This window comes from Oncorhynchus tshawytscha, unplaced genomic scaffold (genome assembly GCF_018296145.1).
Source record: "Oncorhynchus tshawytscha isolate Ot180627B unplaced genomic scaffold, Otsh_v2.0 Un_contig_8019_pilon_pilon, whole genome shotgun sequence".
Taxonomy (NCBI): Eukaryota; Metazoa; Chordata; class Actinopteri; order Salmoniformes; family Salmonidae; genus Oncorhynchus; species Oncorhynchus tshawytscha.
The window spans coordinates 137,501-157,239 of NW_024609552.1; the positions used below are offsets into that span (position 1 = coordinate 137,501).

The 19,739-nt window shown below is 45.3% G+C and overlaps 1 protein-coding gene across 1 annotated transcript in view; it reads left to right on the plus strand.

The window, feature by feature from the left end:
* The window catches only part of LOC112239784 (vacuolar protein sorting-associated protein 13B-like), a 160,692-nt gene that overhangs the window by 129,783 nt on the left and 11,170 nt on the right, over nt 1–19,739 (plus strand). Inside the window, 8 exon segments of the mRNA XM_042315865.1 lie at nt 867–994; nt 1,659–1,662; nt 1,746–1,968; nt 8,225–8,343; nt 8,957–9,182; nt 11,345–11,517; nt 12,534–12,943; nt 13,456–13,632. Coding sequence (XP_042171799.1) covers nt 867–994; nt 1,659–1,662; nt 1,746–1,968; nt 8,225–8,343; nt 8,957–9,182; nt 11,345–11,517; nt 12,534–12,943; nt 13,456–13,632 — 1,460 coding nt within the window.

Below are 19,739 nucleotides of genomic sequence, written 5' to 3' on the forward strand. Positions count from 1 at the left end.
GGTGGTTAAATGACTCAGTGAGGGCCGGAGGGGCCTGTGCTGCAGGTGGTTAAATGACTCAGTGAGGACGGAGGGACCTGTGCTGCAGGTGGTTAAATGACTCAGTGAGGACGGAGGGACCTGTGCTGCAGGTGGTTAAATGACTCAGTGAGGGATGGAGGGAACTGTGCTGCAGGTGGTTAAATGACTCAGTGAGGGCCGGAGGGACCTGTGCTGCAGGTGGTTAAATGACTCAGTGAGGACGGAGGGACCTGTGCTGCAGGTGGTTAAATGACTCAGTGAGGGCCGGAGGGACCTGTGCTGCAAGTGGTTAAATGACTCAGTGAGCGCCGGAGGGACCTGTGCTGCAGGTGGTTAAATGACTCAGTGAGCACCGGAGGGACCTGTGCTGCAGGTGGTTAAATGACTCAGTGAGGGACGGAGGGACCTTGCTGCAGGTGGTTAAATGACTCAGTGAGGGCCGGAGGGACCTGTGCTGCAGGTGGTTAAATGACTCAGTGAGGGCCGGAGGGACCTGTGCTGCAGGTGGTTAAATGACTCAGTGAGGGCCGGAGGGACCTGTGCTGCAGGTGGTTAAATGACTCAGTGAGGGCCGGAGGGACCTGTGCTGCAGGTGGTTAAATGACTCAGTGAGGGATGGAGGGACCTGTGCTGCAGGTGGTTAAATGACTCAGTGAGGGATGGAGGGACCTGTGCTGCAGGTGGTTAAATGACTCAGTGAGGGATGGAGGGACCTGTGCTGCAGGTGGTTAAATGACTCAGTGAGGGATGGAGGGACCTGTGCTGCAGGTGGTTAAATGACTCAGTGAGGGATGGAGGGAACTGTGCTGCAGGTGGTTAAATGACTCAGTGTTTGGTTGTTTCAGAGCGTTGGTGATGACGTACCAGGAACACCTGGGCGTCACCTACGTGACGCTGAACGAGGACCCCTGTCCTCACATGGTCATCCACAACCAGACCCCTCTCTCTATGCTGCTCAGGGAGAATGTCAAGGGTAAAGTCAGACACACACACACACACACACACACAGACACACGCACACACACACACGCACGCACACACACACACGCACGCACGCACACACACACAGATACATAAATATGTAAACACACTGTAAAGTCAGACACACACACGCACACACACACGCACGCACACACACACACACACACGCACACACACACGCACGCACACACACACACACACACACACACACACAGACACGCACGCACGCACACACACACAGACACGCACGCACACACACACACACACACACAGACACACACGCACGCACACACACACACACGCACACACACACACATACATATGTAAACACACTGTTATGCCTCAAGACACGTCTCCTCCTGCCAACCTGATGTCAGAACTACACCTCTCCTCATAAAACAGTCCAACCGGATATCAGAACTACACGTCTCCTCATATAACAGTCCAACCTGATGTCAGAACTACACGTCTCCTCATATAACAGTCCAACCTGATGTCAGAACTACACGTCTCCTCATATAACAGTCCAACCTGATGTCAGAACTACACGTCTCCACATATAACAGTCCAACCTGATGTCAGAACTACACGTCTCCTCATATAACAGTCCAACCTGATGTCAGAACTACACGTCTCCACATATGTGTTAACCTCAGACATGTTTTTTTAAATGTACGTACTTTGTGAATGTCTTTTTTAAACGGTCAAATAACATGAATCAACTGTTTACCCTCCCCCCCCAGAACCCCCAGGACAGAGGTGTACTGCCGCCCCCTCCCTGCCAACTCCTCCCTCCACCATGGCCTCTACCACCACTTCTCCAGCTTCCCTGCCTGCAGACAGAGAGAGCCTCTACCCACCGTGCTGCTGAAGACCAGTCCTGACCCCAACAGTCTGGCGCCCAGCGACCTGCAGGCGTCTCCGGAGTGGAGCGACCCCGTGGACATCAACTGCCCCGGCACACAGGTCAACAACTAATACGACCCGCTGGGCTGATATCTGCCATTTAGGTTGGACGTGCTTGCTGACATTTTGTTTTAATGTTCCTGAGAATCAGACCCACTATACTGGCGTTGCAAGAGCCACACAACATTATCCCCTCCCACCACCCATAGACCCAACATTATCCCCTCCCACCACCCATAGACCCAACATTATCCCCTACCACCACCCATAGACCCAACATTATCCCCTACCACCACCCATAGACCCAACATTATCCCCTACCGCCACCCATAGACACAACATTATCCTTACCGCCACCCATAGACCCAACATTATCCCCTACCACCACCCATAGACACACCATTATCCCCTACCACCACCCATAGACCCAACATTATCCCCTTCCACCACCCATAGACCCAACATTATCCCCCACCACCACCCATAGACCCAACATTATCCCCTAACACCACCCATAGACCCAACATTATCCCCTACTACCACCCATAGACCCAACATTATCCCCTACCACCACCCATAGACACACCATTATCCCCTACCACCACCCATAGACCCAACATTATCCCCCACCACCCATAGACACAACATTATCCCCTACCACCACCCATAGACTCAACATTATGTCATACCACCACCCATAGACACAACATTAACACCTACCACCACCCATAGACACAACATTATTTCCTACCACCACCCATAGACACAACATTATTTCCTACCACCACCCATAGACACAACATTATTTCCTACCACCACCCATAGACACAACATTATCCCCTACCACCACCCATAGACACAACATTATTTCCTACCACCACCCATAGACACAACATTATCCCCTACCACCACCCATATACACAACATTATCCCCTACCACCACCCATATACACAACATTATCCCCTACCACCACCCATAGACCCAACATTATCCCCTACCACCACCCATAGACCCAACATTATCCCCTACCACCACCCATAGACCCAACATTATCCCCTACTACCACCCATAGACCCAACATTATCCCCTACCACCACCCATAGACACACCATTATCCCCTACCACCACCCATAGACCCAACATTATCCCCCACCACCCATAGACACAACATTATCCCCTACCACCACCCATAGACTCAACATTATTTCCTACCACCACCCATAGACACAACATTAACACCTACCACCACCCATAGACACAACATTATTTCCTACCACCACCCATAGACACAACATTATTTCCTACCACCACCCATAGACACAACATTATTTCCTACCACCACCCATAGACACAACATTATCCCCTACCACCACCCATAGACACAACATTATTTCCTACCACCACCCATAGACACAACATTATCCCCTACCACCACCCATATACACAACATTATCCCCTACCACCACCCATATACACAACATTATCCCCTACCACCACCCATAGACCCAACATTATCCCCTACCACCACCCATAGACCCAACATTATCCCCTACCACCACCCATAGACCCAACATTATCCCCTACCACCACCCATAGACACAACATTATCCCCCACCACCCATAGACACAACATTATCCCCTACCACCACCCATAGACTCAACATTATTTCCTACCACCACCCATAGACACAACATTAACACCTACCACCACCCATAGACACAACATTATTTCCTACCACCACCCATAGACACAACATTATTTCCTACCACCACCCATAGACACAACATTATTTCCTACCACCACCCATAGACACAACATTAACACCTACCACCACCCATAGACACAACATTATTTCCTACCACCACCCATAGACACAACATTATTTCCTACCACCACCCATAGACACAACATTAGCCCTACCACCACCCATAGTCACAACATTATTTCGTACCACCACCCATAGACACAACATTATCCCCAACCACCACCCATATACACAACATTATCCCCTACCACCACCCATATACACAACATTATCCCCTACCACCACCCATAGACCCAACATTATCCCCTACCACCACCCATAGACCCAACATTATCCCCTACCACCCATAGACCCAACATTATCCCCTACCACCACCCATAGACCCAACATTATCCCCCATACCACCCATAGACCCAACATTATTCCCTACCACCACCCATAGACACAACATTATCTCCTGTACCACCCATAGACCCAACATTATTCCCTACCACCACCCATAGACACAACATTATCTCCTGTACCACCCATAGACCCAACATTATTCCCTACCACCACCCATAGACACAACATTATCTCCTGTACCACCCATAGACCCAACATTATTCCCTTTCACCACCCATAGACACAACATTATCCCCTACCACCACCCATAGACCCAACATTATTTCCTACCACCACCCATAGACACAACATTAACACCTACCACCACCCATAGACACAACATTATTACCTACCACCACCCATAGACACAACATTATTTCCTACCACCACCCATAGACACAACATTATTTCCTACTACCACCCATAGACCCAACATTATCCCCTACCACCACCCATAGACCCAACATTATCCCCTACCACCCATAGACCCAACATTATCCCCTACCACCACCCATAGACCCAACATTATCCCCCATACCACCCATAGACACAACATTATTCCCTACCACCACCCATAGACACAACATTATCTCCTGTACCAGCCATAGACCCAAAATTATTCCCTACCACCACCCATAGACACAACATTATCTCCTGTACCACGCATAGACCCAACATTATGCCCTACCACCACCCATAGACACAACATTATCTCCTGTACCACCCATACACCCAACATTATTCCCTACCACCACCCAGAGACACAACATTATCTCCTGTACCACCCATAGACCCAACATTATTTCCTACCACCACCCATAGACCCAACATTATTTCCTACCACCACCCATAGACCCAACATTATCCCCACCTACCACCCATAGACATGACATTATTCCCTACCACCACCCATATACACAACATTATCCCCTACCACCACCCATAGATCCAACATTATCCCCTACCACCACCCATAGACACAACATTATCCCCTACCACCACCCATAGACACAACATTATTCACTACTTATACCACCCTACTACAACTACTACTACTAATACTACTACTACAACTACATCTACAACTGATACTACTACTTATACTACTACTACTACTAATACTACTACTACAACTACTACTACTACTGGTTCTGCTACTACAACTACTACTACTACTGGTGATACTACTACTACAACTACTACTACTACTACTACTACTACTGATACTACTACTACAACTACTACTACTACTACAACTACTACTACAACTACATCTACTGCTACTACTACTACGACTACTACCACTACTACTACTACTACTGCTACTACTACTACTCCTACGACTACTACTATTAATACTACTACTACTGATACTACTACTACTGATACTACTACTACTACTACTACTACTACTACTACTACTATTACTACTATTACTACTACTACTACTGATACTACTACTACCACCACTACTACTAATACTACCCTCCTAACAACAGTAGAGTTAAACTCACCTCTACTATTACTACTATACTACTGCTCCCACTACACCTCTGTAGCCACTAGAGGGCAGTATTGAACATTAGTGCTCTGGGGGGAAGTTCAAGTTGCCCTCATTCACCCTCCCCCCCAATCCTTAACCAATAGGGGTCACAACTTTACACTTAGTGCTCCTAATGTCAGTCAAATTACACTCCTGTAAATCAATCCAGAGTTCAACACATAACACACACTCTGGGTGACCCTAGTGTGTGTTTGGGGTTGTGTCTACCAGGACTGTGTGTAGTGTGTGTTTGGGGTTGTGTCTACCAGGACTGTGTGTAGTGTGTGTTTGGGGTTGTGTCTGTGAGGTGCCTGGCGGGCGGTAGGGTCAGAGGTTAGGGTTTATTGTGACAGGGGGCAGGACGACCCCAGGCAAGGTTAGGGTTTATTGTGACGGGGGGCAGGACGACCCCAGGCAAGGTTAGGGTTTATTGTGACGGGCGGGTCAGTACTCTGCAGGAGCTTCCTGTCCCCGTCAACACGTTTAGACCCTGTTAGACCTGAGATACTGTTCCGTTAGCCCTGAGTCAACCCTCTAGCTGCCCTGAGTCAACCCTCTAGCTGTCTGTTCAGTCAACCCTCTAGATGTATGTTCAGTCAACCCTCTAGCTGCCTTGAGTCAACCCTCTAGCTGCCCTGAGTCAACCCTCTAGCTGCCCTGAGTCAACCCTCTAGCTGCCCTGAGTCAACCCTCTAGCTGCCCTGAGTCAACCCTCTAGCTGCCCTGAGTCAACCCTCTAGCTGTCTGTTCAGTCAACCCTCTAGCTGTCTGATCAGTCAACCCTCTAGCTGTCTGTTCAGTCAACCCTCTAGCTGCCCTGAGTCAACCCTCTAGCTGCCTGTTCAGTCAACCCTCTAGATGTCTGTTCAGTCAACCCTCTAGCTGCCTGTTCAGTCAACCCTCTAGCTGTCTGTTCAGTCAACCCTCTAGCTGCCTGTTCAGTCAACCCTCTAGATGTCTGTTCAGTCAACCCTCTAGCTGCCCTGAGTCAACCCTCTAGCTGCCCTGAGTCAACCCTCTAGCTGTCTGTTCAGTCAACCCTCTAGCTGTCTGTTCAGTTAACCCTCTAGCTGTCTGTTCAGTCAACCCTCTAGCTGTCTGTTCAGTCAACCCTCTAGCTGTCTGTTCAGTCAACCCTCTAGCAGCCTGTTCAGTCAACCCTCTAGATGCCTGTTCGGTCAACCCTCTAGCTGCCTGTTCAGTCAACCCTCTAGCAGCCTGTTCAGTCAACCCTCTAGCTGTCTGTTCGGTCAACCCTCTAGCTGTCTGTTCAGTCAACCCTCTAGATGCCTGTTCGGTCAACCCTCTAGCTGCCTGTTCGGTCAACCCTCTAGCTGCCTGTTTGGTCAACCCTCTAGCTGCCTGTTCGGTCAACCCTCTAGCTGCCTGTTCGGTCAACCCTCTAGATAGCTGCTGTCTACTCAGTCTGCCACCTGAACACAGGTCAGTCAGTCACAACACTTGAACAGGATCTGTCTGACCCAGGTCAGACAAACCCAGGTCAACCCAGGTCAGCCCGTGTGAACCTAACCTCTCTGAGGAGAGATCAGAGCCAGATGACTGACATTCTCTCAGAGCACACTGCTGATTTAGGGTGTGTGTGTCTCTCTCTCTCTCTCTCTCTCTGTCTCTCTCTCTCTCTCTGTCTCTCTCTCTGTGTATGTGTCTCTCTCTGTCTCTGTCTCTGTCTCTCTCTCTCTCTCTCTCTCTTCCACTCACTCTCTCTCTCTGTGTGTGTGTGTGTGTGTCTCTCTCTCTCTCTCTCTCTCTCTCTCTCTCTCTCTCTCTCTCTCTCTGTGTATGTGTGTAGGTGTGTGTGTGTCTCTCTCTCTCTCTCTCTCTCTCTCTCTCTCTCTCTCTCTCTCTCTCTCTCTCTCTCTCTCTCTCTCTCTCTCTCTCTCTCTCTCTCTCTCTCTCTCTCTCTCTGCCTCTGTCTCTGTCTCTCTCTCTGCCTCTGTCTCTGTCTCTGTCTCTGTCTCTGTCTCTGTCTCTGTCTCTGTCTCTGTCTCTGTGTCTCTGTATATGTCAGATTGAGAGATAAATAAACCCAGATGCCCACAGCAGTAGATATCTCTATACTCTCCTATCATCTGTGCTTATTGTAGAGATGTCTAACTCTCCTACCATCTGCGTTTACTCTAGAGAGGTCTAACTCTCCTACCATCTGTGTTTACTCTAGAGAGGTCTAACTCTCCTATCATCTGTGTTTACTGTAGAGAGGTCTAACTCTCCTATCATCTGTGTTTACTGTTGAGAGGTCTAACTCTCCTATCATCTGTGTTTACTGTAGAGATGTCTAACTCTCCTATCATCTGTGTTTACTCTAGAGAGGTCTAACTCTCCTATCATCTGTGTTTACTCTAGAGAGGTCTAACTCTCCTATCATCTGTGTTTACTGTAGAGAGGTATAACTCTCCTATCGTCTGTGTTTACTGTAGAGAGATCTGAGTAGATGTACTGAGTAGATGTACTGAGTAGATGTACTGAGTAAATGTACTGAGTAGATGTACTGAGTAGATGTACTGAGTAGATGTGCCGAGTAAATGTACTGAGTAAATGTACTGAGTAGATGTGCTGAGTAGATGTACTGAGTAGATGTACTGAGTAAAGTGTGTTGTGTAGGTGGTTTTCCTACCAGGGTTTGGCTGTCTCTACATAGATGTCGTCCATCAGGGTGGCACAGTCATCCTCACCCTGGCACCAGAGGGCAGTGTGGACTCTGTCATGAGCCTGCACAACAGGTAACCTTTAACCCCTAACCCCTAACATCTAACCCCTAACCTCTAACTCAGCGTGGACTCTGTCATGAGCCTGCACAACAGGTAACCTCTAATCCCTTACCCCTAACCGCTAACCCCCAACCTCTAACCCCCAACCCCTAACTCAGCGTGGACTCTGTCATGAGCCTGCACAACAGGTAACCTCTAACCCCTAACCTCCAACCTCTAACCCCCAACCTCTAACCCCCAACCTCTAATCCCTAACCTCTAACGCCTAACCTCTAACCTCTAATCCCTAATCCCTAACCACCAACCCCCAACCTCTAACGCCTAACCTCTAACCTCTAACCCCTAACCTTTAACCTCTAACCCTACTACAGGAGAGACAAACAATACAATATATTTGTATGATAATAAAATATATGATTTTTGGTTTGTTTTAATGTATAATTGATAATAATGAGCAGTTAATTATAACAACATTAGCAGGTCATAGTTCACCCTGACAAAGGATGCCGGACATATTGTCGTTCACCACTGGGGGGCGCTGTAACCCCTGTTCTGTGTAAACCCCTGCCATCCCTTTTGCATTGATTTAAAGGATCAACATGACTGATTGGTATCTGTCTCTCAGGACGTCCAATCGGAAGCTGGCATTCAGGGTGTTGCTGAGCGAGGCCAGTGTGTCGCTGAGTGATGACATCACCAGTCGTTCGGGTTCCGTGGAGCTCTTGAGGCTGACTCTGTCCAAACTGCTACTGAACCTGTGTCCTGCCCGTCTGGGTGACTCTGGCATGGGGCTGGTCACCGCCGGGATGGGAGAGGCCTGTCTGGTCGAAGTCCACTGTGCCAGCCTGCAGGTGGGTCGACTCATATTTATAGGTCACCTGACGAAGGCTGTTTATAGGTCACCTGACGAAGGCTGTGTATAGGTCACCTGACGAAGGCTGTTTATAGGTCACCTGACGAAGGCTGTTTATAGGTCACCTGACGAAGGCTGTGTATAGGTCACCTGACGAAGGCTGTTTATAGGTCACCTGACGAAGGCTGTTTATAGGTCACCTGACGAAGGCTGTTTATAGGTCACCTGACGAAGGCTGTGTATAGGTCACCTGACGAAGAGTGTTTATAGGTCACCTGACGAAGGCTGTTTATAGGTCACCTGACGAAGGCTGTTTATAGGTCACCTGATGAAGGCTGTTTATAGGTCACCTGACGAAGGCTGTTTATAGGTCACCTGACGAAGGCTGTTTATAGGTCACCTGACGAAGACTGTTTATAGGTCACCTGACGAAGGCTGTTTATAGGTCACCTGACGAAGGCTGTTTATAGGTCACCTGATGAAGGCTGTTTATAGGTCACCTGACGAAGGCTGTTTATAGGTCACCTGATGAAGGCTGTTTATAGGTCACCTGATGAAGGCTGTTTATAGGTCACCTGACGAAGGCTGTTAATAGGTCACCTGATGAAGGCTGTTTATAGGTCACCTGACGAAGGCTGTTTATAGGTCACCTGACGAAGGCTGTTTATAGGTCACCTGACGAAGACTGTTTATAGGTCACCTGACGAAGGCTGTTTATAGGTCACCTGACGAAGGCTGTTTATAGGTCACCTGACGAAGACTGTTTATAGGTCACCTGACGAAGGCTGTTTATAGGTCACCTGACGAAGGCTGTTTATAGGTCACCTGATGAAGGCTGTTTATAGGTCACCTGACGAAGGCTGTTTATAGGTCACCTGATGAAGGCTGTTTATAGGTCACCTGATGAAGGCTGTTTATAGTTCACCTGACGAAGGCTGTTTATAGGTCACCTGACGAAGGCTGTTAATAGGTCACCTGATGAAGGCTGTTTATAGGTCACCTGACGAAGGCTGTTTATAGGTCACCTGACGAAGGCTGTTTATAGGTCACCTGATGAAGGCTGTTTATAGGTCACCTGACGAAGGCTGTTAATAGGTCACCTGATGAAGGCTGTTTATAGGTCACCTGACGAAGGCTGTTTATAGGTCACCTGACGAAGGCTGTTTATAGGTCACCTGACGAAGACTGTTTATAGGTCACCTGATGAAGGCTGTTTATAGGTCACCTGATGAAGGCTGTTTATAGGGTCACCTGACGAAGGCTGTTTATAGGTCACCTGACGAAGGCTGTTTATAGGTCACCTGATGAAGGCTGTTTATAGGTCACCTGACGAAGGCTGTTTCAGCCAAAACAGTGTATCTGCATGAAGGAGTAAAGCACAGGAGCAACATGGAGGCTTTTATCTCTTCATCGACTGTGAAATAACACAAAACGTCTTCTGTAAAATATAAAACTAGAAAAGGTACATTTCCTGCTTCAGCCATCTAAATATCTTCCTGTGTACAGTATAGATCTACACTATATATATCTATATTAACTAGACGTTCTCTTCCAGGTGGATAACTACAGTATAGATCTACACTAACTAGATATTCCTCTGTTCTCTTCCAGCTGGATAACTACAGTATAGAGCTACACTAACTAGATATTCCTCTGTTCTCTTCCAGGTGGATAACTATAGTATAGATCTACACTAACTAGATATCCCTCTGTTCTCTTCCAGGTGGATAACTATAGTATAGATCTACACTATATATATCTACACTAACTAGATATTCCTCTGTTCTCTTCCAGGTGGATAACTATAGTATAGATCTACACTATATATATCTACACTAACTAGATATTCCTCTGTTCTCTTCCAGCTGGATAACTACAGTATAGATCTACACTAACTAGATATTCCTCTGTTCTCTTCCAGCTGGATAACTACAGTATAGAGCTACACTAACTAGATATTCCTCTGTTCTCTTCCAGGTGGATAACTATAGTATAGATCTACACTATATATATCTACACTAACTAGATATTCCTCTGTTCTCTTCCAGCTGGATAACTACAGTATAGAGCTACACTAACTAGATATTCCTCTGTTCTCTTCCAGGTGGATAACTACAGTATAGAGCTACACTAACTAGATATCCCTCTGTTCTCTTCCAGGTGGATAACCAGCTGTATAACCGTGCCAGCTTCCACTTCCCAGTGTTGTTGTGCCAGGAGCAGTGTGTGGAGCTCCCCCTCTGGACCAGCGATGCCAACCCCACCACCTCACTACAGGCCCTGGAGGAGTTTAAGGCATCATGCTTCCTCCAGCTGGGACTCACCTTGGACAGGTATAATACCATGTCATCACTTTATTGGCCGTGGAAGTAATACCAATATCAGCATACCAACTATACAGCATCATGAATACAGCACCATTATTACAGCATCATTAATACAGCATCATGAATAATACAGCATCATTAATAATACAGCATCACTAATACAATATCATTAATACAGCATCATTAATACAGCATTGTGAATACAGCATCATTAATACAGCATCACTAATACAACATCATTAATACATCATCATTAATACAGCATCACTAATACAGCATCACTAATACAACATCATTAATACAGCATCACTAATACAATATCATTATTACAGCATCATTAATACAGCATCACTAATACAGCATCACTAATACAACATCATTAATACAGCATCATCATTAATACGGCATCATTAATACAGCATCATGAATACAGCATCATTAATACAGCATCATTAATACAGCATCATTAATATGGCATCATGAATAATACAGCATCATTAATACATCATCATTAATAATACAGCATCATGAATAATACAGCATCATTATTACATCATCATCATTAATACAGCATCATGAATTCAGCATCATTATTACAGCATCATTATCATTATTACAGCATCATCATCATTATTACAGCATCATTATTACAGCAGCATCATCATCATTATTACAGCATCATCATCATGTATACAGCATCATTATTCCAGCATCATTATCATTATTACAGCATCATTATTCCAGCATCATCATCATTATTACAGCATCATCATCATGTATACAGCATCATTATTCCAGCATCATCATCATTATTACAGCATCATTATCATTATTACAGCATCATTATCACAATACAAGGAAAGCAGATCTTTCCATCTTTGTCCCTTGTGAGACACCGTCCAGACATGCCATGTATCCCATATTGAGTCCTCTGGTCCTCCTCTGTTCAATAGCCTGCTGCTGGTTGAGGTAAAACTGCTCCTGTTCTGTTGTCACTGACTGGGGCCTTGTATTTACTACAGGGAGGGCTACAGTGTGGACCAGCTGACCTTCCACATCAAACCAGCCCGTCTCTACCTAGAGGACACCTTCGTCTACTACATCAAGACTCTGTTTCACACCTACATCCCAGACTCAGCCCTGGCCCCTTCCCCGGGCCCTTACCCCTCGGAGCGCTACGGGGGTCCCCTGCTCCCGGAGACCGTCGTTCGGTCCATCCCAGCCCTGGTGCACCCTCTGAGGCTGCAGCGCCTGGTCATTCAGCCGGTCGACCTGTTGGTCAGCATCCACGCCTCTCTGAAGCTCTACATCGCCTCGGATCACACACCGTTGTCATTCTCCCTGTTCGACAGAGGACCGCTCTGTACTACAGCCAGACAGCTGATCCACGCACTCACCATGCACTATGCTGCCGGGGCGCTGTTCAGAGCTGGTGAGTGGGTGTGTGTGTGTGTGTGTGTGTGTGTGTGTGTGTGTGTGTGTGTGTGTGTGTGTGTGTGTGTGTGTGTGTATATACACCACCACTCAGACTGTGTGTGTGTGTGTGTGTGTGTGTGTGTGTGTGTGTGTGTGCATTTACACCTGAATAACCAGATATATGCAGCTGTAACTCCCCACATCTAGTTCACTGGTCTGTATAGACTACAGCTGTATCTGGTCTGTATAGACTACAGCTGTATCTGGTCTGTATAGACTACAGCTGTATCTGGTCTGTATAGACTACAGTAGGGAGGGAGGGAGGGAGGAGAAGGAGCCTATAAATATCACTGATCTCTCTCTCTCTCCCTCTCTCCCTCCCTCCCTCTCTCTCTCCCCCTCTCTCTCTCTCTCTCTCTCCCCCTCTCTCTCTCTCTCTCTCTCTCCCTCCCTCTCTCTCTCCCTCTCTCCCCCTCCCTCTCTCCCTCCCTCCCTCCCTCCCTCCCTACCCCTCCCCCCCCTCTCCAGGCTGGGTGGTGGGGTCTCTGGATCTCCTTGGTAGTCCTGCCAGTCTGGTACGGTCCATTGGTAACGGATTATCAGACTTCTTCCGTCTGCCATACGAGGGTTTGACCCGGGGCCCCGGGGCCTTCGTCAGCGGAGTGTCACGAGGAACCACCTCATTCGTCAAACACATCTCTAAAGGTACCACATCTCTAATGGTACCATACCACATCTCTAATGGTACCGTACCACATCTCTAATGGTACCGTACCGCATCTCTAATGGTACCGTACCACATCTCTAATGGTACCATACCACATCTCTAATGGTACCATACCACATCTCTAATGGTACCATAACACATCTCTAATACATCTCTAATGGTACCATACCACACCACATCTCTAATGGTACCATACCACATCTCTAATGATACCGTACCACATCTCTAATGGTACCGTACCACATCTCTAATGGTACCATACCACATCTCTAGTGGTACCATAACACATCTCTAATACATCTCTAATGGTACCATACCACATCTCTAATGATACCATACCACATCTCTGATGGTACCATACCACATCTCTAATGGAACCGTACCGCATCTCTAATGGTACCATACCACATCTCTAATGGTACCACATCTCTAATGGTACCACATCTCTAATGGTACCATACCACATCTCTAATGGTACCATACCACATCTCTAATGGTACCACATCTCTAATGGTACCGTACCACATCTCTAATGGTATCGTACCACATCTCTAATGGAACCACATCTCTAAGTGTACCATACCGCATCTCTAATGATACTGTACCACATCTCTAATGGTACCACCGCATCTCTAATGATACCGTACCACATCTCTAATGGTACCGTACCACATCTCTAATGGTACCATACCACATCTCTAATGGTACCATAACACATCTCTAAAGGTACCATACCACATCTCTAGTACATCTCTAATGGTACCATACCACATCTCTAATGATACCATACCACATCTCTAATGATACCGTACCACATCTCTAATGGTACCATACCACATCTCTAATGGTACCCTACCGCATCTCTAATGGTGCCATACCACATCTCTAATGGTACCATACCACATCTCTAATGGAACCACATCTCTAATGGTACCATACCACATCTCTAATGGTACCGTACCGCATCTCTAATGATACCGTACCACATCTCTAATGGTACCGTACCACATCTCTAATGGTACCATACCACATCTCTAATGGTACCATAACACATCTCTAAAGGTACCATACCACATCTCTAGTACATCTCTAATGGTACCATACCACATCTCTAATGATACCATACCACATCTCTAATGATACCGTACCACATCTCTAATGGTACCATACCACATCTCTAATGGTGCCATACCACATCTCTAATGGTACCATACCACATCTCTAATGGAACCACATCTCTAATGGTACCGTACCGCATCTCTAATGGTACCGTACCGCATCTCTAATGATACCGTACCACATCTCTAATGGTACCATACCACATCTCTAATGGTACCGTACCGCATCTCTAATGGTACCGTACCACATCTCTAATGGTACCATACCACATCTCTAATGGTACCATACCACATCTCTAATGGTACCATAACACATCTCTAAAGGTACCATACCACATCTCTAATACATCTCTAATGGTACCATACCACATCTCTAATGGTACCATACCACATCTCTGATGGTACCATACCACATCTCTAATGGAACCGTACCGCATCTCTAATGGTACCATACCACATCTCTAATGGTACCACATCTCTAATGGAACCACATCTCTAATGGTACCATACCACATCTCTAATGGTACCATACCACATCTCTAATGGAACCACATCTCTAATGGTACCACATCTCTAATGGTACCATACCGCATCTCTAATGGTACCACCGCATCTCTAATGATACCGTACCACATCTCTAATGGTACCGTACCACATCTCTAATGGTACCATACCACATCTCTAATGGTACCATAACACATCTCTAAAGGTACCATACCACATCTCTAGTACATCTCTAATGGTACCATACCACATCTCTAATGATACCATACCACATCTCTAATGATACCGTACCACATCTCTAATGGTACCATACCACATCTCTAATGGTACCCTACCGCATCTCTAATGGTGCCATACCACATCTCTAATGGTACCATACCACATCTCTAATGGAACCACATCTCTAATGGTACCATACCGCATCTCTAATGGTACCGTACCGCATCTCTAATGATACCGTACCACATCTCTAATGGTACCGTACCACATCTCTAATGGTACCATACCACATCTCTAATGGTACCATAACACATCTCTAAAGGTACCATACCACATCTCTAGTACATCTCTAATGGTACCATACCGCATCTCTAATGGTACCATACCACATCTCTAATGGTACCACATCTCTAATGGAACCACATCTCTAATGGTACCATACCACATCTCTAATGGTACCATACCACATCTCTAATGGAACCACATCTCTAATGGTACCACATCTCTAATGGTACCATACCACATCTCTAATGGAACCACATCTCTAATGGTACCATACCACATCTCTAATGGTACCGTACCGCATCTCTAATGATACCGTACCGCATCTCTAAAGGTACCGTACCACATCTCTAGTGGTACCATAACACATCTCTAATGGTACCATAACACATCTCTAAAGGTACCATACCACATCTCTAGTACATCTCTAATGGTACCATACCACATCTCTAATGATACCATACCACATCTCTAATGATACCGTACCACATCTCTAATGGTACCATACCACATCTCTAATGGAACCACATCTCTAATGGTACCACATCTCTAATGGTACCATACCACATCTCTAATGGAACCACATCTCTAATGGTACCATACCACATCTCTAATGGTACCGTACCGCATCTCTAATGATACCGTACCGCATCTCTAAAGGTACCGTACCACATCTCTAGTGGTACCATAACACATCTCTAAAGGTACCATACCACATCTCTAATGGTACCATACCACATCTCTAGTGGTACCATAACACATCTCTAAAGGTACCATACCACATCTCTAATGGTACCATACCACATCTCTAACACATCTCTAGTGGTACCATACCACATCTCTAATGGTACCATACCACATCTCTAATGGTACCATACCACATCTCTAATACATCTCTAGTGGTACCATACCACATCTCTAGTGGTACCATAACACATCTCTAATACATCTCTAATGGTACCATACCACATCTCTAATGGTACCATACCACATCTCTAATACATCTCTAATGGTACCATACCACATCTCTAACACATCTCTAGTGGTACCATACCACATCTCTAATGGTACCATACCACATCTCTAATACATCTCTAATGGTACCATACCACATCTCTAATGGTACCATACCACTCTCTAGTGGTACCATAACACATCTCTAATACATCTCTAATGGTACCATACCACATCTCTAACACATCTCTAATGGTACCATACCACATCTCTAATACATCTCTAATGGTACCATACCACATCTCTAATACATCTCTAGTGGTACCATACCACATCTCTAATGGTACCATACCACATCTCTAATACATCTCTAGTGGTACCATACCACATCTCTAATGGCACCATACCACATCTCTAGTGGTACCATACCACATCTTTAATTGTACCACATCTCTAAAGGTACCACATCTCTAATGGTACCACATCTCTAAAGGTACCATACCACATCTCTAATGGTACCACATCTCTAAAGGTACCATACCACATCTCTAATGGTACCATACCACATCTCTAATGGTACCATACCACATCTCTAATACATCTCTAATGCTACCACATATCTAAAGGTACCATACCACAAATCTAATACATCTCTAATGGTACCATACCACATCTCTAAAGGTACCATACCACATCTATAATGGTACCATGCCACATCTCTAATACATATCTAATGGTACCATACCACATCTCTAACCTATGGTACCACATCTCTAATGGTACCACATCTCTAAAGGTACCACATCTCTAATGGTACCATACCACATCTCTAAAGGTACCATACCACATCTCTAAAGGTACCATACCACATCTCTAATACATCTCTAATGGTACCATACCACATCTCTAATGGTACCATACCACATCTTTAATGGTACCACATCTCTAAAGGTACCACATCTATAATGGTACCATACCACATCTCTAATGGTACCATACCACATCTCTAATGGTACCATACCACATCTCTAATACATCTCTAAAGGTACCATACCACATCTCTAACACATCTCTAGTGGTACCATACCACATCTCTAATACATCTCTAAAGGTACCATACCACATCTCTAACACATCTCTAGTGGTACCATACCACATCTCTAATGGTACCTCTAATGGTACCATACCACATCTCTAATACATCTCTAGTGGTACCATAACACATCTCTAATACATCTCTAATGGTACCATACCACATCTCTAACACATCTCTAGTGGTACCATACCACATCTCTAATGATACCATACCACATCTCTAATGGTACCATACCACATCTCTAACACATCTCTAGTGGTACCATACCACATCTCTAATGGTACCATAACACATCTCTAATGGTACCATACCACATCTCTAATGGTACCATACCACATCTCTAATGGTACCATACCACATCTCTAACACATCTCTAATGGTACCATACCACATCTCTAATGGTACCATAACACATCTCTAATGGTACCATAACACATCTCTAATGGTACCATACCACATCTCTAATGGTACCATACCACATCTCTAATGGTACCACATCTCTAATGATACCATACCACATCTCTAATGGTACCATACCACATCTCTAGTGGTACCATACCACATCTCTAAAGGTACCATACCACATCTCTAATACATCTCTAATGGTACCATACCACATCTCTAATGGTACCATACCACATCTCTAAAGGTACCACATCTCTAAAGGTACCACATCTCTAATGGTACCATACCACATCTCTAATGGTACCATACCACATCTCTAATGGTACCATACCACATCTCTAATGGTACCATACCACATCTCTAATACATCTCTAATGGGACCATACCACATCTCTAATGGTACCACATATCTAAAGGTACCATACCACAAATCTAATACATCTCTAATGGTACCATACCACATCTCTAATACATCTCTAGTGGTACCATACCACATCTCTAATGGCACCATACCACATCTCTAGTGGTACCATACCACATCTCTAGTGGTACCATACCACATCTCTAGTGGTACCATACCACATCTCAAATATGTCTCTAATGGTACCATACCACATCTCTAATGATACCATACCACATCTTTAATTGTACCACATCTCTAATGGTACCACATCTCTGATGGTACCACATCTCTAAAGGTACCATACCACATCTCTAAAGGTACCATACCACATCTCTAATGGTACCATACCACATCTCTAATGGCACCATACCACATCTCTAATGGTACCATACCACATCTCTAATGGTACCATACCACATCTCTAATACATCTCTAATGGTACCATACCACATCTCTAATGCTACCACATATCTAAAGGTACCATACCACATCTCTAAAGGTACCATACCACATCTGTAATGGTACCACATCTCTAATGGTACCATACCACATCTCTAATACATCTCTAAAGGTACCATACCACATCTCTAACACATCTCTAGTGGTACCATACCACATCTCTAATGGTAACACATCTCTAATGGTACCACATCTCTAAAGGTACCATACCACATCTCTAATACATCTCTAATGGTACCATACCACATCTCTAATGGTACCATACCACATCTCTAATGGTACCACATCTCTAAACGTACCACATCTCTAATGGTACCATACCACATCTCTAATGGTACCATACCACATCTCTAATACATCTCTAATGGTACCATACCACATCTCTAATGCTACCACATCTCTAATGGTACCACATCTCTAATGGTACCATACCACATCTCTAATACATCTCTAATGGTACCATACCACATCTCTAATACATCTCTAATGGTACCATACCACATCTCTAATCTTACCATACCACGTCTCTAATACATCTCTAATGGTACCACATCTCTAAAGGTACCATACCACATCTCTAATACATCTCTAATGGTACCACATCTCTAAAGGTACCATACCACATCTCTAATACATCTCTAATGG